Source organism: Pseudoliparis swirei, chromosome 2 (genome assembly GCF_029220125.1).
Source record: "Pseudoliparis swirei isolate HS2019 ecotype Mariana Trench chromosome 2, NWPU_hadal_v1, whole genome shotgun sequence".
NCBI lineage: Eukaryota > Metazoa > Chordata > Actinopteri > Perciformes > Liparidae > Pseudoliparis > Pseudoliparis swirei.
In genome coordinates, this window is record NC_079389.1 from 15,221,938 (window position 1) to 15,246,254 (window position 24,317).

At 39.7% G+C, this 24,317-nt stretch overlaps 1 protein-coding gene across 3 annotated transcripts in view; it reads left to right on the forward strand.

Moving 5' to 3' along the window:
- The window catches only part of thsd7ba (thrombospondin, type I, domain containing 7Ba), a 123,570-nt gene that overhangs the window by 56,865 nt on the left and 42,388 nt on the right, over positions 1-24,317 (forward strand). For 2 of the 3 annotated variants that reach the window (XM_056434718.1, XM_056434705.1), the window contains 5 exons: positions 1,858-2,089; positions 8,327-8,442; positions 9,377-9,530; positions 10,486-10,589; positions 16,106-16,297. In XM_056434718.1, the coding sequence (XP_056290693.1) occupies positions 1,858-2,089; positions 8,327-8,442; positions 9,377-9,530; positions 10,486-10,589; positions 16,106-16,297 (798 nt within the window). The remainder of the gene's footprint in view (positions 1-1,857; positions 2,090-8,326; positions 8,443-9,376; positions 9,531-10,485; positions 10,590-16,105; positions 16,298-24,317) is intronic. The other variant, XM_056434712.1, reaches the window with a different exon arrangement.

The window sequence follows — 24,317 nt, forward strand, 5'->3', positions numbered from 1 at the left end:
ATATACACACAATGTATATCTATTGTTTATTTGTCTATTTCTATGTATGTACGTCGAGAGTCAAATTCCTCGTATGCGTACATGTAATAAAGCTTATTCTGTTTCTGAAAAGAGGTTCGGGGTGATAGAGATCAATTTCACTGGAGGTGTAGTTTTCTCAGGTACATAATATATTTTACAGTGCAGTGATATCTTTACTGGGTGATATACACTGGAATTTCCAACTGAACTGCTTTTGCTCAAGTTGCATTATGCAGAACGTAGGGGCCGGATTTTAAGAAGTACAATGTTATTGAGTAGTTTTATTAATGTCATCAGATTTTTTTTAAACTGCTTTGGTACTAGAAGAACATTGCATGATATATGATATTGATAATGTCTCTTGGAATCCAAACTAAAAACCCATAGACTAACTCAAAGTTCAACTACTACTTTGGCTCTTCTTCTTCTACAAACATTTTTCACCTTGAGGTTTGACTTGACCATCCATTATCAACGGCTCATTTTCTGGCCAGCATTTTTCTGTATACTCCAACTGTTGTGTGTTTTCAAGTCAGATAGCAGAGTCTTGGCAACCAGCTACTGCTCATTAGTCCCTGTAACCAAAAGCATATCTAGAATAACAGCTGATGGAAGGATCTCACAGCTTAAGACAGGTTGCGTACTGTGTTGATGATTATTATGCTTGCTTCACAGAGGTGTGTGTGTGTGTGTGTGTTGTAATTGTGTTCATATGATGATGTATGGAGATAAAAGAGAATGCAAAACAAACTGGAAGATGCAGGATTTATTTGGTAGTGGCAAGCTGAGCCTGGCCCTTCTGTGAGTTACAGTTGGCTTTAGGACAATCGCTTCTCTCCAGATGACACCTACCTCAAGTCAAACTGCCACCAGTTTTATATCCATCAAATTAGACAGATTCTGACCAATATAGCCCCAGTACACATCAAGTATGTTGTTAAATCTCAGCAAACCCAGTAATGCCTCTGTGTGCGTGCTTTTGATTCATCTGTTTGTGCATGTGATACATGATCAAAATATTTACGTACATGATTTTGTGGTTTCCTGGAACTGAAATGTTCTTAAGAAGAGTTTATTTTATTCTACCATAAAACAGTCTAAACATGAAACATTTTCATGAAAAAATGTTGACACATAAAGTCACGGACCTAAAATGCTGTAGAAAAACACTTAAAATATTGATTTCCATATTATTGAAGCTCGATTGGCATGAACATTTGCCTCAGCAGGATGACGTTGAACTGCAGGTCATGCAAGCCCAATTTCTGGGGCAATTAGAAATACCATCTTGGTGAATACAGAAACACTTTCACATATTTCTTGCTCTCATATATGACAGTATGCGTCCAAATATAACACTAAATATGTGGAACCAGAATACAGGGAGCAGGGACTGTCAACGATTGTTGTGGTGTGGCTGAGAGCAGTGTGTTAATTAAACTGTGAGTTACGTTACAGTGACCTTACTGTGACTTTTCATTTGTAATTCAGACTTGTTGTAACTTGTAATGTGTCTGCTCGGCTCACTCAAACACACATTTGTTTTATCGCCATGCAGCCAGCGGTCAATGATTATATTAGCATTTGATTTCCAGCAGCACTTCAGCTTGTTACTTCAGGTGACTTGTATTTTAGATTTTCTGCAGATGACATGAACTCTGCATAATAATGTGGCTTTGTTAGACTCGCAATAGTTTGTGCGTGCTCACAAACACAGCAGAAAACTAAACTTTGCCTCCTCAGCTTGTTCTTTCCAGAATGTCAAATCAAAGACTTATGCAGCAGTTGTCATGTCTTTAAATGATGTGATTTTTCTCCCTGTGTCTTGGTGGCCAGGAGGAAAGGAGTGTCCGGCAGCTTCAGCCCTGCAGGAGTGGCGAGTCTGTAATGACCAGCCTTGTATTGTGTTCCACTGGGAGGCCTCAGCCTGGGGTCCTTGTATGGAGGATGGCTCCATGGATCTCAATGAAACCAGCTCCAGAAATGAGACCTCAACATGTGCTATGGGTCTTCAGATCCGCAAAGTGAGCTGCACGAAGATGAACGTTGGACCTGTGACGAATAAAAGGTACACTCTCCGACCATGTACTGTTTAGGGCTTGTGTCCTGGCTTAAAGTGTCCTTTATTGACAAAGATGCTCTGGAAAGTGCACCATTCCAGCATTGTGTTGGAAAAGCGCTCATAGAGTGCTTTTGTATGATTCTATGACAACAATATCGTGATAACATATCACCACTCTAACCCCCATAATATGATAGAGTAGCATGACCCTTTTCTTTTTATTATCTATTTGGGATACTATCTCTTTGTTCGACATTTAGAGAAGCGCTATATAAAAAATTGAATGTTATTATTATTATTATTCTCACCATGAGAACCTCACCAGCAGCATTATGTGTCCTCCCAACCAATCTACTACCCAACTAAAGGATCTTTTCACTCTTTGTTATGATAGTGTGTGTCACCGAGTGACACCGCCGTAGCTTTTCTGAAAAGTTCTGAGTTTTTCAACGAGAATCGTTTGGAGCGGCCCCACAAAAAAGGCAGCTCGCTTTGAAAAGGATGCTGGGTGCAGCAATGAGGGGTCTCCTCATTGGGAACAGTTGAAAAATAAACGCTGCACCACAGGTGGTCATAGGGTCTTGATGTGTACATCAAAGTTGCAATGCAAGATGTAGATCCATTCTCGTAACTCAGTGTTGGGATTTTACATACAGTATGTACATGTGAAGACTTTTAAGGATTTTCTTTATCATAAGAGAGACGCTTATTCTTTAAAGTTGTATGTTCTTTAAATGTTGCATGTTTTCCAGAGTTTTCTAAGAGGAGAATTAATCTGGTTGGGGTTATCAATAATTTGGGTCCTTCCTGACTCCTGTTTGTCCCTTTGGATGACCTTTTTCAAATTGCCACTGATGTGTCAGGTTTGTTTAAATTAAAGTAATGAATATAGAAAAGGAGTAAATATGTTTCATCCCCCAGCAGTGTTTTATCTAATGGGATTAGAGATGTCAACAAATAATATATAAATACCCATTGGAATAGTCAAAGAAACAACATCCATCCATCCATTATCCAAACGGCTTAACCTTTTCTTAGGGTCGCGGGGCGCTGGAGCCGATCCCAGCTGACATTGGGCGAAGGCAGGGTTCACCCTGGACAGGTGACCAGTCCATCTCAGGGCTCATATAGAGACAGACAACAATTCACACTCAAATTTACACCTACGGGCAATTTAGATTTCAATTAACCTGAGGTGCATTTTTTTTGGTCTGTGGGAGGAAGCCGGAGAACCCGGAGGGAACCCACGCTGCCACGAGGAGAACATACAAACTCCACACAGAAGGACCGCCCAGACCGGGAACCTAAAGAAACATCAGATATAAGAATATAAAATGTAATATTCCTTTGTGAAAAAACCTGCACTACCGTGGCTGTCTGCATCACACACTCTGAATGCACCACAATGAGTCACTTGCATTCATTAAAAATGAAATATAACATTTTACTGGGAATCCCAACTGGAAGCCAGGCGTGGAGGTGTGTTAGCATTCTGTAATGCAATCTACACCGACTCGTCTTCGGTAAATGTCTTTGCTGTCTGTCAGCAGCATCTCCCGGGGAGCTGAGCAGACAGCGGCTCTCTAACCGGCCTTCACCAGGCTGACTGGCAGCAGACATTTACTGAACCAAAATAGTATTCATGTCCAGGGCATCAACCGCCTTTGTAGGCCCATGTATTGATTGATTTATTTTATTTGCCCGCCCACTGTGGCAAGTAAGAGGGATCTGCCTGTAGGGAAACAGGCAAGCTCACAAACAGACTGGGAGCCATGGTCAATAAATATAGATACGATCAATAAGTTCAAACCACATATGCAGCGTGGCATTTGAGTGTTTTATTTATCTGTCTGTGCAGATTACGTTTCACTCCAAGCACAACAAGATCGGGGAGGTCTCCGCCTCACAGTCAGAGTGGATTGATATATTAAATATAATAGAACAGTATCCTTTCGGTACAAGATGAACACTGTTAGAACACTGTGCCATAGACATAATGCACACACACATAGATACACAAACAGTATGTTGTGTATTAGTGTTGCAGTGTGTATCATCTTTTAGAATCAATATTCAAACATTTTTGTAACATCTTGATCGCCCCACGCTTACGAGAAGGGGAGCAACTGAACGGCACTGATGGCTGAGCGGTCACTGTGGTACTGTAAGAGTTACAGGTACTTGAACCCAAAAGCACGACTCGTAAACAGGAGGAGGATCATTACGTGTTCATTCAGGCAGGGTCAACACCGGGTGGTCCGGCCAATAAGGCAACACATCCAAAAGGGCAGGCACAAACAGGCAAACGGGGTCGGAAAAGGCAGATCAGAATTTAGATTTTGAATATACTGGAGAGCTAAGCAATGACACACAAGACAATCTGGCAGAGGACAAGTGGAAGTGAGGGAGCTAAAGAGTGAGGGGCTAATGAGGGGATGGGCTGCAGGTGAGACGGGCGTGAGGACCAGGTGAAGGGAATGAGGGACTAACGAGGGAGTGATCAGAGGCAGGTGAGAAGGGCGTGAGGACCAGGTGAAATAAAGTATTCTGCTCAAGTCTATATCTTTACGGAATCCCATGTATTGCACCTTTTTTATCACAATAATTATATCCCTTCAAATATGACATCTAAAACGTTTATTCTTGAGTCATTATGCCCGTATAAGATTGTCACTTTTGAACAGAATAATTTATTCCTCTCTCCCTAAATCTGGCCCTGCTACTGAGTTGGAGCTACTAGAAAATAAGTCCTGAGAGAAACGAATGATGAATTATTGGTGAGGAGTAAAACAGCTCTGTGAAATCTAGCGGAGGAGTTGAGAAGTGATCATGTTTTTCCAAAAGAAAAATATCTTATGATTAAAGACCCCCAAAGTATCTTACTTGCAGATGTATTGCGCCTTCACTTACGGACAAATGACCCGAAGGACTTGGTCGACTGTGAAATTATATCCCCAGAGTTTTGTATATTAGGCATTCTTTAGTCTTTTCTGCCTGAGTTTAGTATTTCTTTTGTCAACCTGAAATTCATTTTGCTTATGCGCCACCATTATATACTCCTCTTTCAGCAATACAATATCAAACACTGCTAAGGGCTTTTGTGATGTGATGTCACTGTAATGATGTTTAAACCCACACCAGGAAAATAGATTTATTAATGATTCACAAAGTTTGCTCTTCTTCAGCGCAATAGATTATTGACAGGGCCATAAAGTGGATTATGGAGAGGCTTTTTTCTCCTGAACGTTCCCTCTCCCGCCATAGAAGTTTTAACGAAAGCTGTCATTTCTTCTCCACAACAGATCTGTCCTGTACAGTAGGTTGTGATGTCAATCAATACTTTGGTATTCATATATAACTGCAGAGTATTAATGTAATGGAACAGAACCAAACACATGCTGTTTAGCTGATTCTGACCTTTCTGCTGGGCCTTTCTGCTCTCTTTCCATAAGACATGATCTGGGTTTTACTGTGTATCAACAGCAGAGTTTGGGCTTAATTTACCAAGCCTCATCTGATAGGATTAATATTCAGAAGACAGACACACTGTGCACGTTTCATGTACTTAAACGGGACAGCACAGAGCTAGAGAGAATAGTTCTCACTGCTATGTCCATAGCTTCACCCTTTGTTTATCTTTTAAACTGTTTCAAATACAGGAATGTCTTTAATATCTCGAAATCCATCCCATCAGAAGGAGCAGGTGCTCTATTAATGTAGTTGATGTTGTACTTCAGTCAGCAAGCGTCTATGCATTTCCTGCTTGGCAATAATCTCCATGGTGTAAACGGGCTCAATGAAAGTCTTGGTTTTAGTACAGAGCCATCAGACGCCACACAAGATGGATTTTGAATTTAATTTATCCCCATTGACACATATTGACGATCATTTAACCTACTAAAGCAGTGGTTATAAGAGTAACCTATAACATTTTGTATTATACACGGGTACCGCATTTCTTTTCATAATAGCATCCTGTCATGACTAAATGATGACTTCACCACTATTACCGTAGTATTAAAAGGCCATAGCAATATTATAGAACAATATCATTTCATATTTAGTTTTTTCATTATTTTAGGACACATTTGTTGTTATTAATTACGGTCTGTGTCAATAAACCCAATCAGGTTGTGCTGGGCTGCAACACACTCAAACAAATAAAGTATTCACTCCATGATACTTATTAAAATGTTCCATGAAATATTGAGTATTTAACCAACTCTGTATCGTATACAATTTACAAATTAGGTTTTTAATTGCAATTCTAATAACCAACAATGTGTGAGAGATATTTTCCTGCTCTTGGGGCGCGCTGCACAGTATTTCCCCCAACTGCGCTCACATGCCCTCTGGCATTCATTGCTGCAAAGAGGGAGACAGAAGAGGAGGGATAAAGTAGGGGAAGCATGGGGATCTATGTATCTCGCCTTCTTATGCATTGGTACACTTGATCTCATTTCTGTGCACGCTGGCTTTCTGCACTCGGCAGGAGGTGGCACCATGCTGGATCTCTACTGAGGCGGGTTGTCGTGCAAAGGAAGTCCCTCGCTCTGAAATGAAATTGGGATGTCTCAGTTTGTGTGTGTGTGTGTGTGTGTGTTGGGGATGGGGGTGGTGGTAGTGTTTGGCTGCTAGTTGATAAAGACATCAAAGCTCATGACTTATTTGATTTTACATAGCTGCATTAATCAGTACCACTTCAAGGTTGCACAAGAAGCAAAATACAACACAGCCAAAAGCTCCGTGACGGATACGATACACAAGATATGTAGCCACCTACATACAGAGGGAATGCGTGAATAATTTCCTATCTTAAAACAACAACATTGGTAAAAGTCAGGGGTGCTCTTTAAAACCAGGTAATGGTGTGTCCTTGGTGTGGCAGGAATGAATCATTGGTAAACAGTTTGCGTATCCTCACTTTTCTCAGGTTTAATTAGCAGCCCCGCTGTGGACTTTGATTGATTCTTTCCTCCTTGCACACTCCGTCTCCTTGCTGGCAGCAACATGCTGACTTCTGTGGCTGCTCTCTCATCCTCATGTGCATGGGGTGATAAATGCGCTCAACTGATTCACACCAACATTTAGCGATAGTCCTGGGAACACATTTGGTAGTAACATGTAATATATGGCATTTCACAACAAAATAACTGTTCGTATTGATATATATTTAATATTGTTATCGATTTTTAAATGCTCATGTTTCTTAAAGCATCAATTAATGTTTTTTGGTAACCTGACGGCAGTGGAACAAGCTGAACACACTACACTGACATATCACAACCGTATGAAGTTGATTATGTTATAATTTAATAATTTTTGGAATCAACTAACAGACACATTCATTGGTATGGATTCCAATTTTAAATGGATTCATTTAAAAGCTTGGGATTTTGTTATACTATCAAGGTTGTAGCTTAACAAACTTTCAAAGCTTAGGGGCAGACATTGACCTTGGATCAACTCTGAACTTGAATCTCTTTGCAGGAAAAGTGTGAAAGCAAGAGAAAATAATTCATCAGACGAGGGAACACGCTGTTTAGGATGCATACAGACCGTTTAGATATACCAGCAAGATTGGTGTGTGTTCTGGGAACAATGAGATGATAAGTCTCATTGGGTTTATTCTATTCTATCACCTCCTCAGAAGAATATTTGTCTCTTCAGCTCTTTACATGCTGCAGTGTCTGCTGTTTGATACTGGGCGTGGTCGTGGACAGGATCTTTTGAAAAATCTGAAACAAGATTTCTTTAGTGGCTGAGGAGTTTGATAAGAATAGAGCTGCAGGGTGTAATACCAAAATAATGATCCCAAATGGAACAGTGCCTTCTCCGAGCGCTGAGAGGAACTCCAGAGCCGGGTGCTAATACTTTGTTGGTTTTCACATTACATGCAGTGCAATCCATAAATTGTTAAAATCAAACAACATTATTTGCTTATGGATAATTGGGTTTTAAATGGGCCAAATATATTATGAAATGTAATATACAGGCACTATGTGCTTGAATAGTTCCAGTATTTATTTTACTCACAGAATTGAATGTGTGAGAAAACTGTATTTTTTTACATTTGTCCGCCTTTTTCCTGAGCGTGTAATCCATCCTGTTTTCTGTGTGGAGATGTGCGATGTCAAGGGCAGGGCAATTGTTTCACTGCCCTGTCCTGAGACTCAGGACGTTTATCATTCCTCGCCCGGCGGTTGAAGAGAATTTAGGACCTCTGTTCGTCTGTTTGTTCAGGTGTTCAGATTCTGCTCGTCCAGAAACCACCCGACCCTGTACGCTGCCCTGCAAGAAAGACTGCATTGTGACACCCTTCAGTGAATGGACAGCCTGCCCATCCACCTGTGTGCCAGGTAGCTCTCCTCATTTCTATTAAAGGTCTGCCTCTTAGCTCCACATTCTTTAAAAAAAGATATAACGAGTGCCATCTGGTGACAATGTTTTTTTGTAAAACAGCAGCATGTTTGTGAAGGTAATTCAGTAATCTGTAACGGTAGAGTGAACCAACACGACTTTGAGTTTTAGCAATTACATTAGCACTTTGGGAAATGTCTTATTTTCTAGGGTTTTAGCGTTTAATTGATCAATTGAGAACATAATTAATCCAAAATGAAAATATTGCTTGCAGCTTTGCACGTTACATAATTTAATTTGTGTATAGTTACAGTATGAACACACCAGGCACATATGCTATGGTATTACAATGCCAAACACTTAAACATGTTGCCATACTATTATGCTCTCCCTTGATGTCTCTAGAGTATTTAATGATTACATTTAAGTGTGAATGGCAGTGTTAACTGTCCATTACATTAAGCTGACACGTCAAGTGGAAAATGGATTTTTTATGTGTTTGAATATGTGTACTGTAAGTATCTTGGAAATCAAAAAGTGTGTAATTGTTTTGAAAAGAATTGAGCAGGCATCTCGTCTCTGTAAATATGCTGTCGACTATTGGGTCCGCTGATGATGTAATCACCTTCTTAATTGCACCATTTTCAGAGTTGCGTAATTAGTGTTGTGTAATGAGCCTCGGAGCGCGAGCCAAATTAAACCATTACAGTGTGGTGTGTCCGAAAAAAGACTGCAGCGGAGTGGAGGACATCACAGCCACAAGGGCAAGCTAATCAGGGTCGGATCAACTTTGAGATATTAGACCGCAATGGTGATAGTGTGTCGCTATTTATTTGGTGTTCCAGACACAAGCCATTTGTGTCAGTATCATTTCACTTCCTCTAAAAGTCACTTAAAAAGCGTGTAACTAATCTTCTGCCACTTTTTGTGAAGATTGTGTTTCATGTTCAACAGAAAATGCAACCGCCGCCTCCGAGTCTCGATACCGAATCATCATTCAGAGGTCTGCTAATGGAGGTCAAGAGTGCCCTGACACACTGTACGAAGAGAGAGAGTGTGAATCACTTCCTGTGTGTCCAGTGTATAGGTAAACACACCACGTTTAATGAAGCCATTGTCCTTTTCTATCCAAGGATAAGACATCTGCTCTGTAAGACCACAGCGGGAGACAAATGTGTCACCTAAGGGTGCATTATTGTTGTGAATTACTTGAGTGTGCTTTCATAATAGCATTGGCATTAGATACCTTGGCATTTGACAACATTACTTTTGCTAAACAGTTGACTGCTGCAGAAAAGAAGAACAACATCTGATTTGTTCAACTCTTGAACATCCAATAGGAGCGTTTTGACTGACAGCTGTGATAGTTATTGCGAGATGGTGCAGTTATAGTTTCAGCTATAGTTAGATAAAGCACAATACTTGAGGAAAGTAACTTAGTTGCATTCCACCTCTGGTGGCAGTTGCCATGTCCTTGACAATATTGTGTGAAACAAGAATTCAACATTGATTTATTTGTCCCATCACCTCCGTGCCTTAGAAACTGTTGACATTAAGTATCAATAATCGATAAATCATGACAAGTTTATGAAATACAAACATCCCCAAAAATGTCCCACATTTTGTCTTCAAGCTTTATTCAAATAAAAAACGCCTTATGTTATTATATATTTAAAAAATAATATATACAATATAATATATTTTGTATTATATATTAATATATATTGATGTTGTATCTACTGTGTATTAAGTTGGTAATGTTCATAAACTAAAAAGAAAACAAAATGGTTTCAATTAGAAAAAGTTTCCTGAAGGTAGACTCTTGGTATTTGTTACCATTAACATTATCCAACTAGCACATTAGAATGTATAAACGTCCTAACAATCTTTTTTGGATTGAAGCAGTAGTGATGACTAATTGTAGTTTTTCCTGCCTTAAATGGAGGTTGCATTCAGGTAACACAGAATCACTTTAGTGAAACCTTTGCCTGTGTGTTATAAAGCTCTTATAACACACTGACTGTCTTTGTGTCTCCATGCAGTTGGAGAGCTAACAAGTGGCACAGCTGTAGTTTGGTTCCGGATTCTGTCCGACGTGGATTGTCGGGACCAGGAGAAGCCTGTGGAAACGGTTTAGAAACAAGAGGCGAGTTCTTTCTTTCTTTCTTTCTTTATCCTCCACACTTGTCAGCTATTCTGATATCACCATATTAAGCTTTGCTCTTCCATCTATTTACACTCCTTATTAAATGAGACATAATCGCCCTTTCAGAACTGCTCTTTTAACAAGCAAGTGATGGGAACATAAAAGTAAATTTGTCCAGATGGGGTAAAGACAGGATCCTCTCCGTCTGTTGCCTTGATGATCTCATCACAGCACTGGTTTCCTTATTGAATGCAGCAAGTCAGATCGCCACAAACCCATCATAGCAACAGGTTGAAAGAAACATCAGCTTTGATACAAATAATCCATACAGACATCTGTGGATGAATTTACACAATATAGTTTAGAAACGTGTTCAGTTCATCCAACTGAGTTCTTCCAATACAGCCTTTAGTTGAAATTCTGAATAATTTCTTTTTTGGCTATCAGGAAGTCTGAGTTTGGGAGAGTTCTCAGATTTATAGTACGCAAATCAAAATATCACTTAATTTTTTGAAAGAGACATACACTGATATAATGATATTTCTATACTCGAACATATATCAATTTATTTTTGAATCAGCATCTGCTACTGAATATTGTATCTGATGATGTCAGTGATATACAGGCTGCAATTTAATTATAGTTTGCTATTTGTGAGGCAATTTGTTATTTTGGATGTCCTGCAAAATAAGGACGAAATCTAATTGAGATCTTTATTCTTCCCTTGTTCCTTCAGCGGTGTAACTACCTGCCTTTCGGTCGGTAAAACTGAATGAAATATATAACATCATGTCTGCTTCGAGAAACAAACTGTATATATTAGGGGGCTATTTTCCTTTTGATTGATTATTATTTCATGATACAAATAGCCTTTTCCATAATATATGATTTCTGCTGGCAGCAAATCATAAGTATTGTACCGTATCCCAATTGATTGTGCGTGGGAGGGTGTGAGTGTGTCGCGTGTTTCCTGTCTGCACTCCTTCATGAACAACCGCGTTCCTCTGGGTGTAAGCCAGTGGCCCAAATCGTTAAGGAGCCAGAGTGTTAATTGGAACATTTCTGACTCGTTTAAAGGAGTGTAAATGTCCCAATAAATCTCAGGAACTGGCTGTTCTATCTAATTTACTGACGTGATTCAAGTGAAGTTTTCAGTGGCTTTCTGTGACGTCTTGAAACTTTCCAACATGTCTGCTCTCACCGTCGTTTACTTCAACTTGGCAGCATAACACTGACATTTCTCAAGTAAATTTCTATGACTTTTTGGGGCTGATGGGGTAAGCGTCTGTCGTTTTCCCAGGTTAAGAGCAAGCCTCATTGACCTTTAGAGCTTCCTATTTGAATATGATTAGAAAATTACTGAGTTAAATACCTGTGACATTTGCAAAAGTGTCTGTTGGAATTTGCAGTCTGTAAAAATGCTTGATTTAAATATAGATTTGAACCAGCACAGACTTTATCCAGGGTTTACTTTTAGTCTATACATTTCTGAACCAACTCGAGGAAAAGGACATATAAATGTCACATTGGGGCATAATTAGGACACACTAATTGGGAATATGGCCACGTTAAGGGCATGGGGCCATTGGATAAGGGCATATCAAAGATGTAATGACAGCATATTTGAACAGGAGTTTCTCAATTAGGTTATTCAAGGACCTTGAGAGATGCTGCATTGCCCAAAAAGTTATCTTTATATGCTATCATCCGCTTTCAGAAAGTAAGAAAACAATCTTATTCCGCTAATATCACTACTGATGATATCATAAAGATGCCGCTTTATTTTTTGTTATTGTGTTCATGTAGTTACTTTTGCAGTTTCCATGTTATTAAGTCAAGGCTTTATTCCTTTTGGAAGAGTTCTTGATTTTCTGTTTTGCTGTTAGAAATTCAGATTTCCTTCACATGAATTTCAGTCACACTCACAAATTTCAACACTGTGTTATTTCACATGCAGTTGGTATTCACTGCACATGCTATTGGAAGGGTGTGTGAGATGGCATTGAATTCAAATATCTCTTCATTGAGAAGCTGAATATGAACAAGCTTCTGCATCATTATCATGTCAGACACTCATCCTGTTCCAGTGCAAAATATAGATCACCTTCTCCTTTGCATATGTCTTCAGTCGAAGTTTATAAACTTAAACTTATATTGCATGTAATACTTTTTTAACGGCGAATAAATGTTATACAGTATATACTTCTATATGCTTACTGTACTAAAACGTCGGGTCATTTACACCTGCTTTAACTTAATTATTAAACCATTATTTATACTTAATATTTAATTAATTAAATATGAAAACATGAATTACATATAATTTACCGTGGCTCTCGCCTCATGTCAGCCATTAACCAATTTACCAGCCAAAGGACGTGTTTGCTGTCCATATATAAATATATATGTTAGAATTTTTAATAACAGCATTTGCCGGGATCTCCAGATTTACATCTATGTGGTGAATTTGAATGCATCAAACCATATATTTAATATCCCGTGCCCTGCACTCTGGGCTGATTATATTGTTTTACATGTATTCTCATCAATACAAGTGTGATGCAATGAAATAAGAACTAGTGACTTCTTATTTAATTGCATCATCACTGTTGTTTTGGCTGAACTCACACACTAACTGAGAAGCAACACAAGGCACACAGCCACTGTGGAATTGTTTTTGTTTTCCTTGAGGTCAGTATCATTCTGGTTTCGAGGTGGGCTCTACTGGGAGAACTTCAACAGGAGCGTTTGTTGGAAATTGAAAGCTTTAGTAGAAATACTGTGCAGCCCTGGAACTGGAACTGGTTTGATACATTATTCAATAGAAATTGAGTCATGATTTGGGTCTTTTGCTTGAGGAAAACTGTGACTTAATGGATAAGATGAACCCAATCCACATGACTCTTCACAGCGCAAAACATTATACAAAGCGTATGACTGAATAAACATAAAGGCTATCAATGAGAAGGAAACCTGATAACATATGTTGTTGTTGTTGTTTAAAGTAGAGTTCTCAAAAACGTTCAACATTGACACAGAACATATGTCATATATACCTCTGGACAGTGACAAGCCTCTTTGAAGCTCGTCCTTTCAACCGCCCCTCAAAGGTGTTCACCTTGTATCATTAAAGTTGATCCCTGTCAGTGGAGGAGACACTGTGACCAAAGTTGCTAACATTTGAGAGGAGTTATGTGAAAGGCCATGCAATTCTGCTTGGGCAAGAAGAGGCTGGAATAGTTATAATAAAAATGGATGGCTCCCAGTCCAAAATAAGAATACAGGGCTCTCAAGTTCTAAAGACAGGCAAGAGTGACATATCTATCCAGGATGCTTTATTTTCATTGGTTGCTGGATTAAATCTTACCCAGATACAACAGATACGGTTTTTTTCTGATTGGCTATTATGTAGCCCATTTCTTTTTTTTGATTGGCTGATAAGTGGCACCTTACAGCAGAACTCCAGGGGAGCGCTTGATTCCTCCACGGTGAGGGCAGCGCGGCCAGCTCATGTTTGCGCGCTGCGGCACATTAAAACAAATAGCCGAGAGTTTTTTTCAGCGTAATAAATACGATGTGTGGCGGGAGTGCCTGACGTAAGACCGAAATGCGTGAGTCTCACGCTCAATGCGTGACACTTGAGAGCCCTGAGAATATCAGTGCTTGCAGTGCTGTGTGTTGCTAATATTCGGTGCTGGGGATGACAGAAAGAGGTTGAGAGAGCACACCATTCAACGTAAATGGACAGAATCAAATGCCAACAGGGACGAGGAATTATTCCCTCAGTGGGAGGCTAATTGGACAATTAGTGTAACAGCTGTTAATGAGTATTTGTTTATCAAACAGTTTTGTTGAAGAGAACATGAGAATCGTCTCATAATATCACTGCTCTTTAACCGAAAAACATACATTACAAAATAAAAAGGGTCGTTTATTTATCGCTGTGATCGTGAATGTTACATAAACACACTTTAACAATAGCTATTGTCTCCTTCGCACTGCCTCTGTTGTGGCCTTATATGTAAATGACCATCCCACACATACTCAGCAGACACGGAGAAGCAGGACAGTTTTTGTCAGAGGGCAACATTTAAAAGTCAAATATAAATCAGTCAAATGGATTGAAGGCCTGTTTGTGTTTCAGTGAATCATCAAAGACGTTAACTTGCATTAGTCACTCCCGGCACTGTTTTTGAGGTTCCCCATTTATGTTGCTGAGCCACTGTTTCAACAATTAATACAATATCCCTGAAAATATGCGAAGTACCTTGCACACTAGAATACTTTGTTGGAAATTAGGGAAAGTATTATTTTACATCATAAATGCGGGTTCCTGTAACACTCATTCCGTATAAACATTTGTGTATTGAAGCATTTTTTTTAAACTCAAACCGGCTGTGATTAAAATGCCAGGATATTGAGCAATACAACTATTTTGTAATGTATTAATTCACCCAATTGTCTATCAAGCATAACCTCCCATTTGATGTTTCAAACGCTAGGCATATTTTGACAAAACATAATAATTTAATAAATTGTGCTTCCTGATGAAATGACCACGAGGCTCATCATACACATTGCAGAGACAAAGGTCTGAATTTCCATCTGTGGAAGTATATTTAACCAGTTTGAAGATGCAATTTGCTCCAGATTAGATCTTTCATCATAACTATCATGTTTTCAAGTCAAGATTTTACTTTGTTAGTGGTTTCGATACACCTCTCATATTGATTCTGCCACCAGTTCTCAATTTATTTTAAAGTGTATATATTCGCTCTATCTTTCATGACAAAGAGCGTCTTCGACATATTTCATTTTGAGGGAAGAGATATCGAAGGATTACCCACAACGTGTCCAGGGGTATTGACCTGAAATTATCAAAAGCAGCCACATTGGACTGAAAGTCTGCTGCCAGTTAATTGGGTGGGACATCAGGTGTTTAGGAACATAAATAACCCATCTGGTCTTACTGTGTGTTCTAAGTAATTGTTCTTAGTGCACACAGGCTAATGTTGCAGCTCCAACACCTGGTTGTGATATCTTCATCTTTCTTTGATGAGATACTGAGACTCTGATACAATAGTGTATACGGCAAAAGTATTTAGCCTTTATGTGAATATGTTATTATGACTGTCTCGTTTTTTTCAATAAATCATAGTTGTCTGATAAAGGTGTTGTGCCTGAAGGTTAAATTAGCCTTTTCTTTAGATCATAACATATAGCTGTGCCTTACACAGGGACACTTCTCTATAGCTATTCTTTGTGATGCCATTCAACCAAGCACAACAGATATTAGTCGACATGTCCTATCTAGTTGCTGCTCAATCGAAGTCTGCATGTGAATGTGACCTAATGCTAAAGCCAGGCTTATTCAAGGACAGATAACCGAAGGAATATATATGGGGAGTTTTCAAACAATACCAATGAATCAACGTCAACCTGGTGTGATGGGATCTGTTATGCGTGCACCGTCTGTATAATTGTAATGATATTCTCTCCTCCCCCGGTGTTTGCAGGAGTCAGTTGTGTTGGGGAGAGCGGCGAGTCGGCCAATATGACAGAGTGCCTGCAATGGGCTGGTCCCCTGCCCCCTCAGATCAGAGAGTGCCGGGTGGCTTGCAAGGATGACTGCACTCTCACCGCTTGGTCCAAGTTTTCTGGCTGCGCTGGATGCGGCAGCTCCAGCCGTCGCAATCGCGTCCTCACAGGTAAAGTTTATACCTTCCTTCACAGATTGGGAGACACAGATATCACTCGAGGCAGCCGTTCCCTCTTCACCAGTGGAAAGGTTGGACTATTAGGTCAAGCGTTCTCTACGATGGCCCCCGAGAGCTTAACTCGGCTGCCAATTCCCAGGCAAAGAAATAAACATCTTCACCGATTAGACTCCTCCTCGTCCGCAGCATTTCGAGAACGTCTCCACCAACTTCAGGACAGAAAAAAAACACATTCAATTGGCAGCACGTCCACAGCGTTAAGGGAAAATGCTGCAAACAGACACAAAAGGAAGTGTTTCCAACAGACGCTTAAAAAGTGAAACGCGCGGCTGGCACACGTTTGTGTTGGTGAATGTGTTTTTGTGATTGCTGGGAAAACTAAATTCAAGCTGCACGTCGGTTCATCTTTCTCCAGAGTTCATCTCCATTGGCCCGCGTCAACACGCCACCAGAACAACACATCATTAGTCACAACACTTCACACGCCAGTATGGACCACAACCATGTACACTGATTACAATTCAACTACATCCATTGATTCTCAGGGTTGTTGTCATGGCAGCATGTTCTTCGTTGGCCTGAAGGTCCATGTGCCTTGACATCCACACCACGATCGAGCGTAACCTCTTTTCTATTTCTGTTTGTTACTGTAACTTTCCACTGTACCTCAGGTCTAAATCGGGTTTCTCACAGCGAGTTATCTCGTATTTCAGTGCAGATGGCAAATCTGAATTACATGCTGCGGTTTCAGACCAGGCTGGATTCTATTTGTGTTCATCAATATTTGATCTGATGCCGGAGGGGTTGGAGTAAGCAAATCATGTCTCCTTCTATAATCCTCTAAGAATCCAACACGTGAAATCAGCCACGGCTTTGTGGTGGGTTTTATTTGGTGAGCGTGTGGCCGTAATGGCCATTGAAGCTCAGTATATCGACGTTAACACTTGCTTCAATGTCAGGTGAATTGATTGAAAGTGACTCCACTGTGGGGTTTAAGCTCTTGGGTGCTGTTAAGGGAGTTGGCCGCTTACCAAAACATCTGCTTTGATGATACAGCTATGTTGAAACGCCTCCTTAGCCGTACTGCAGGAATTTTATGCGTGTCTAAACTAAAAGTCGTTTTACAAAATGTCGTAGTGCATCATGCCTCCTGGACTTCCTCTGAATTCATACAGAAATCACAGGCAAATTTCAGCCCATAGCCCTGTTACTACGACATGGGAATAAGGTTGAAAAAGTGTTTGTCCTCGGCAAAATACACAAGGGCTGTAATTATCTTGTTTTTGCAAGTCACTTTATGATTATGGTTTATGAATGATTTTAGTCTTGTCATAATTGAACAGCCTCCCTTGTATCATGCCACTTATTAACCATACAAATGGTGTGTTTGGAAATAAAAAGGAACGAGACATATAATGAGCAGCCACGCCTCGGCACTGTGCTGCTGTTTACTTTGTGTGTGTGTGTGTGTGTGATGGGGGGGGGGGGGGGGTGAAAGAGAGGGGTCAGGTTGGGGTGTCAGCAGCTGACGAAAAGTACACAGGGTTGCATGGGGGGCTCGGGAGTGAACATGGGGGCTCGGGAGTGAAAATGGGGGCTCGGGAGTGAGCATGGAGCTCAGGAGTGTGTCAGCATTGTGGCTTTTAAGGAAGCATTTTCTGGAGTCCGCGGGGGCTGCTGCTGCCTCTTTGAGGAAGTTGCAGGTTTATCTCATGCATCTTTTCTCCAATCGTGACCCCCACTCCAACGACATATCAGCTGAACTCATGATTCTATTGCCTCTATATGTGTGAACATTTTTGTCTGTACGTCTCTTGCCCTAAATATTTATGTTCTCGGTTACTGTGTCGCTGGTCCACGTTATCGCTATCTTCCTTCTCTTTGGGATGGCTTTAACCCAGCGTGGTTGTGTTGGGTGCTGGTCGGCAGGCTTCTAAGTCACAGAGGCAATCACGGCCTTCGTTGGTTAATATGACTCCTGGCAGAGGATTGTCATACATGCTTGCAAATTACAGAATTAAAAAATTAAAAAATCAATAATCTTCTGTCTTCAACAAATACTGATGTGTCAATATACTAACAGGAAAAGTGACACTGTGATAAGTGAAGTTTGAAAACCTGCTTCTACCATAACGGTGTCCCAGTGGCGGATTCACAGACTGAGACCTGGTTCAGGGACATGCAGAGAGCTCCACAGAAAGTCAGCTGTCAGAATAAAGGACGGCTTGATTTGGGTCGAAAATGTTCAGCAAAATATACGTGTATGAATATTTTTTTGCCCCCAATGCTTTTTTGGTAAACTATTGACTTGTAGCTAATTTATTTTTGTCAATCAGCATTTTGAATGCTGTACGGGCTTCCAAGTGTTAAGTTCTGTGAATTATTTCTGCCACAGAAGTAAGAGCTTAACTGGAGATAAATGGGTTAGCTACACTATCCAGCTTTGTTACTGAGCCATTTAAAATGGCTCAGACTCTCTTCTTTGTCAGAATAAGCTTTTAGGTGCCTCGTGGGTATCATTTTAGCTTTGCCTTTTATAGAAATACTGCATTTCTATTGGTCAATCTGCCACAGGGAACTGAATTTATTTTATTTTAGGACTCTAGTGTTCCCTACTTTATGTCTTGAGTTCTCTCCTCTTAAAGTGTCTGATAGTATGCTATTATTTTATACTTCTATTTTATTTAATTGATTATATGTATTTCGTTGTATTTCATGTTAATAAATGGGTCATATAAATGATTAATTGAGTACTTGATTGGTTGAAATCTTCTCAACTCTCCAAGTAAGTTGAGGTATAAAAGTTATAGAGACTGAAGATATAGCACTCGGCTGGAGTGCAAGGAGAGGTTGCTATGGGATTTATTACGTCCCTATATCACACAGTCTACTATATATTATATATTTATAACAGAGCTGAGCTACAATAGAAAGGAGAGGCGTGTTCTTTTATGACATGGCTGTTCTGTTGACTTGTGAATCATATATAGTGTTATTCATTGCTAATATATGTTAGTTATGCAGTGTTAACAATATTTATATACATTATACATACATTTATATACTCTCTTTTAATTGTTGGACCAGCTGCTTCTTTTGGTTTGTCTTTGGAGACAGTTTCCTGTTCACATATCACACTCCATTGAAACCTGCTGCACTGGAAATCCTTTGGCCCCGTTAGTCCGGTCGTAGCCTCATGAAGTCAGAAGCAGTCTCATTCGCACAGTTATCACTGTGAGATTGAAATCCATCAACGAATGCCCATAACTCATTCCTAAGAACTATTAAAACTTATAATTGCAGATGAAAAATGCAACATGATTCTCTATCCACATATTAGAGTTGTGTTTTTTGAATCATTTTTGAAAATTTGAAATGGAAAGCAAGTGGAGGAAAGGTGTTTGTTGACATTTAACTGAAGGGGACATCAATCAGTCGTATTATCTATTGATTGACATCTATATAAAGCGAATTCATTTGTGGCCTTGCTATTCCACAGCAGATACTTCACTTCACTGCAGATGCTATTCAGCACACTGCTGGCATGTTGCAGAGACAATGAAGACTGCACAGTAATATGGCTGCTCATGTATCATCAGCAAAACAAACATTATACGAGAACTTTTTTGAAAATCACATTTAATAAGAAATGCATAATGCAAAAACAAGTTATATAATGCTGTCCTAAATGCAGATAGTCTGGGTGCCTGCTGGTCTGAGTGGTGCTGTTGCCAGTAATGTAGTTGTCAAAGTGAAGGGATGGTGCACTGGCACTCGACAATCAACCACCAGCAAGGGAGTAGATTGAACAGATTGTTGGTGAATTGCCATGAGATGGCAGTGAGTTCACACTTTGTGAAGAATGTTTGCAATCAGACCCACTACAGAAACAGATGGGTTGCTCAGTGGGCACACAGGAGGCCGGAGGACACCCAGGATCTGCGATAAACAAATAGGGGTTCATAAACATCCGAATTAACAAAACTGCAGCACAACTCTCCTTCACCAGGCCTCGCGTTGTTTTTTACGTGTGTGTCTTTCTCTCTCTCCAACCAATTATGTAACACTTTAATTTTTCAGTAACGCAGGCATTCATTTGAATCCTCTGAGACCGGCAAGCGTACATCTAAAGAGGGGACACTGACATCATATGGAACGACCTCATGCATCCTGTGACACGACACGCTAACTTGTTGGGAAGGGGAATGCCTCTAAGTTCAGCTACATTTTGGTGAGGTGGTTAAGCATGAAGATGTGTTGCCTCTTACTTCTAGTAATGTGAATGAAAATGGGTTATATTGGTTCCCACAAGTATCCCCTTAATTAACAGACACGCCCCTATTACATTTTGTATGCACTATCAATGTGTTATGTTCAACTATTCTAAAAATGTTGCATTTAAATATTTCATCAAACAGAAATATCATACATTGGGTATGACTGGAAACCTAAGACTCTTGTGGATTTAAATCTGTGTCAGATAATTCTATTAACCCCAAAATTGCTGAAATAACATATGCAACATAAGTGCAAACTGGAATGGCTGTCACAGTTCAGCTCCACACCTTCCTTATATTTGTTGTTTTCATCCTGTCTGCCTGCCTCACTAACTCATGTCTTTCCAGATCCTGCTTCCCATCTCGTTAGTCCAACTCCCTTCACCTGTTCTCTCACCTGCCTCTGATCACTCCCTCGTCAATCCCTCATTCCCTTCACCTGGTCCTCATGCCCGTCTCACCTGTTGCCCATTCCCTCGTTAGTCCCTGTCTACCTAGGTCCTCTCACTTGATCTTGTCCTCTGCCAGATTGTTTTGTGTTTTGCTGACCAAGCCCTCGAGCGTTCCACATTGTGTTTATACATTTCTGCCTGTTCTGTTCCTGACGTTACTCTGAGTAAAGGATCATTGTTTGCAGTTCTTGTCTCCCGAGTCGTACTATTGGGTTCACCCTAATACCCCAATGACAATGGCTATCAAATGCTTCCATCTTAATGTTCTGAGCCATTTTACACTTTCATAAATTAGTTAATTTTTTTTATTTATTTTTTTTAGTTTGGTGGGCTGCTGATTCCATTCTAGCGGCTCTGTGAGGCACAGGTCAAAGCTAAATGCCAACAGACTGATGTTCAGCATATATGTTGACTGTCTCCATACTATTAGCACTATATCATTTCAACTTCACACAAAGAACAGCTGAGGATGATGGGAACATATGTAAGCTTCAGTTGGTCTCGGTTTTAGTTCTTCATTGAAACATTCAATTCAATTCAGTATATATTGTATAGCCCATTATCACGAATTAAAATTTGCCTCAGAGGGCTTTAGAATCTGTACACATTGACATCCCTGTCCCAGGACCTCACATCTGATCAGGAAGAACTCCCAGAAAATAGAAAAAACCTTTCACAGGGAAACAAGGGAAGAAACATTCAGCAGAGCAACAGAGGCGGATTCCTCTCCAGGATGGACAGATGCTATAGATGTCATGTGTACAGAATGAACAGCAATACAGAGTTACAAGACATTCAATGAGTATGACAGAGGGACATCTATCCTAAACATCGAGAAAAGTCATGATGATCTGCTATATACCATTTCAAAGGCATGTCCATCCTGTCGATTAAACAGTTCAAGGGGAAACAATGAATTATTTGAATTGCATTTTGCATTAAAAGTTGTGAAATATGATAGATATGTCCAAAGCTCCTGTCAAACTCCAGTCGAGATGGTTACACTCGATTGGATTGTCTCTTTATCGTGACTGAATGCAAGTCATGCATGGGGGCCACTGATTCCCATCAAATGCCATATTTGGTTAGTGATGACATTTACATCAGACGGTTGTGTCTATCCTTCTTTGTTTCTTTTTTTTAAATATATAGCAAGGCTAACATGTGATTGCCGCATATTGATGGTTGCTGAGAACAGAACAAGAGCCAGATATCTCTTATATAACACGATTTATTGATGCAAAGCAGACATTCAATCACGAGAGGTTTTTCTGTTACTTGTCCTGATATTAATAGTGACGGTGTCGGAGAGGAACACATGCCTTTCAGCTGCTCTACGAATACTCACTGCTCATGCTCATCGATTAATGTTCATCAGATATAATGGACAGGACTAATTATTTCAAGCCTGAAGTGAAATGTATTGAGTGGTTAGCTCTAATAGTCTTAATGGAGGTTTTTGATGGAGGTCTTTGAAATAAAAAAATAATGTCCCCCCTCATTAGACACACGAGTTGGAGCTGGTGTTTTGTGGTGTATATTTGATTTTAGAGAAAGAAGTCCATGCGGAAACAATTGCTGTCAGTCCACTGTGCATGTTTCCTACCATTTTCTAATATTCATTAGCCAATGTTTATGAGATGATGTTTTTTAATGTAGCCACAATCATGATTTCATAGAAACATTTTGGTCCCAAATTCTCGTTCAAAAGAAGCATCAGTAGATCACATCGCACCCACAGGACATGCTGTGTTTTGTGGAATTTAAGGGTTAGTACTGCAGTTGATGGGGGCTGCCATATATGAAATTGTTCAGAGATATAAAACAACGAGACAGACTTAGGGAAAGTGGGTACACCCAAATGAGAAATACAGCACTTAATTAAAAAATAACTACTGAACTGAACATTACTGTCTCAGAATATAACTAGATATCTGTCTGTCGTCAACCCCTTGAATCAAAAGCTCTCTGTGCACCGTTTATCATTACTATTGAACAGCGACCATGGTGAGACGCAATGGATGAAAAGAAAGGAAGGAAATAAATGTGCACCAGAAGATCGAAGGCAAGAGAGGAAATAACTTCTTTCTGTGTTTCCGCCTCAGTGGGAGAAAACTAAGCTGCAGCAGATTTGGACTCCTTTGGGTCTTCATGTCTGTACTGTACGTGCCGAGCCTAAATGTGCTGCATTTGCATACAAATTACATACTAAAGGTTAGAAATATAGAATTGTTTCCCAGGACAACAAAAATAATCATGTTTGTATTTTGCATTTTACTTGCATATAGAATGTGTTATTTCTTGGAGCAAAACAAGTACTCAGGTCTAACCTTCAGTCTGTTTAGCTGTAGTGACGTAACAGAGATATTAGTGTGCACCATTCCCTTAAGGGGCTTCAAAATAAAGAGACAAATTAATGTTTAATATGCTTTCAAATAATTATACCCTGGGGTCATTCAGAGTGTCTTCTGAATATGCATTAGAGGCAGGGCTTCCTTGCCACTGGTCATACAGTATACCCCTTTTGACTGATTAGCTATTAATTTGTCATGATAATATCCTCTAAATGAAATAAAGTCAATCTATAAGGACGAGGAAATGTATCCAACCTCCATAGGGCTGTGGCTACATTGTGCGTTATGTAACAAGTAGTTCAGAAAGAGCTCTGTACTTGTGATGGAGCCAAGTGGGAAAAAATGGTAAACACAATTATGTTCAACTGTCTTACTGAAAATGCTATATTTGCCATTCATAATATTTACTTTTTTGAAAGACCTTTTTTTTTGCTGTTCTGTTTCACAACCTTTTTAAAGTAACAGATTCATCTTTGATACTCTTTGAGGAAAAAATACCAAATAATATTGGGTCGGTTTACCTCGCTCATCTCAATGTTGGTATGCAGTATTAAATAAAGCTCATTAAGCTTTGCTCATTCTTCAGAGGGCACTGATCCACTCACATTAACCAAGTGAATGATGGACTGCTGGTGCCTGTCTATGACTGCTGACAGTGACCTCACAATGACCCAAATATACAATGCATGCTGAGTTTATAGTTTACTGACCTGCTGGCATTGTAGTATTGTTAATGTATTATGAATGATCCAAGATAAATGAACAAAATGTGTTTTATTTATTTATTGATCAGATTTTCTAAAATGTGTTGGCACTCTATGAACTACTATTTAATTGAAAGAACAAATATGTATGCATCCTGTACTTTATTCCAATATGGAAACAAGTTAGGCCGCTCATGTGTCATTCAGTGTTCATCACCATTCAG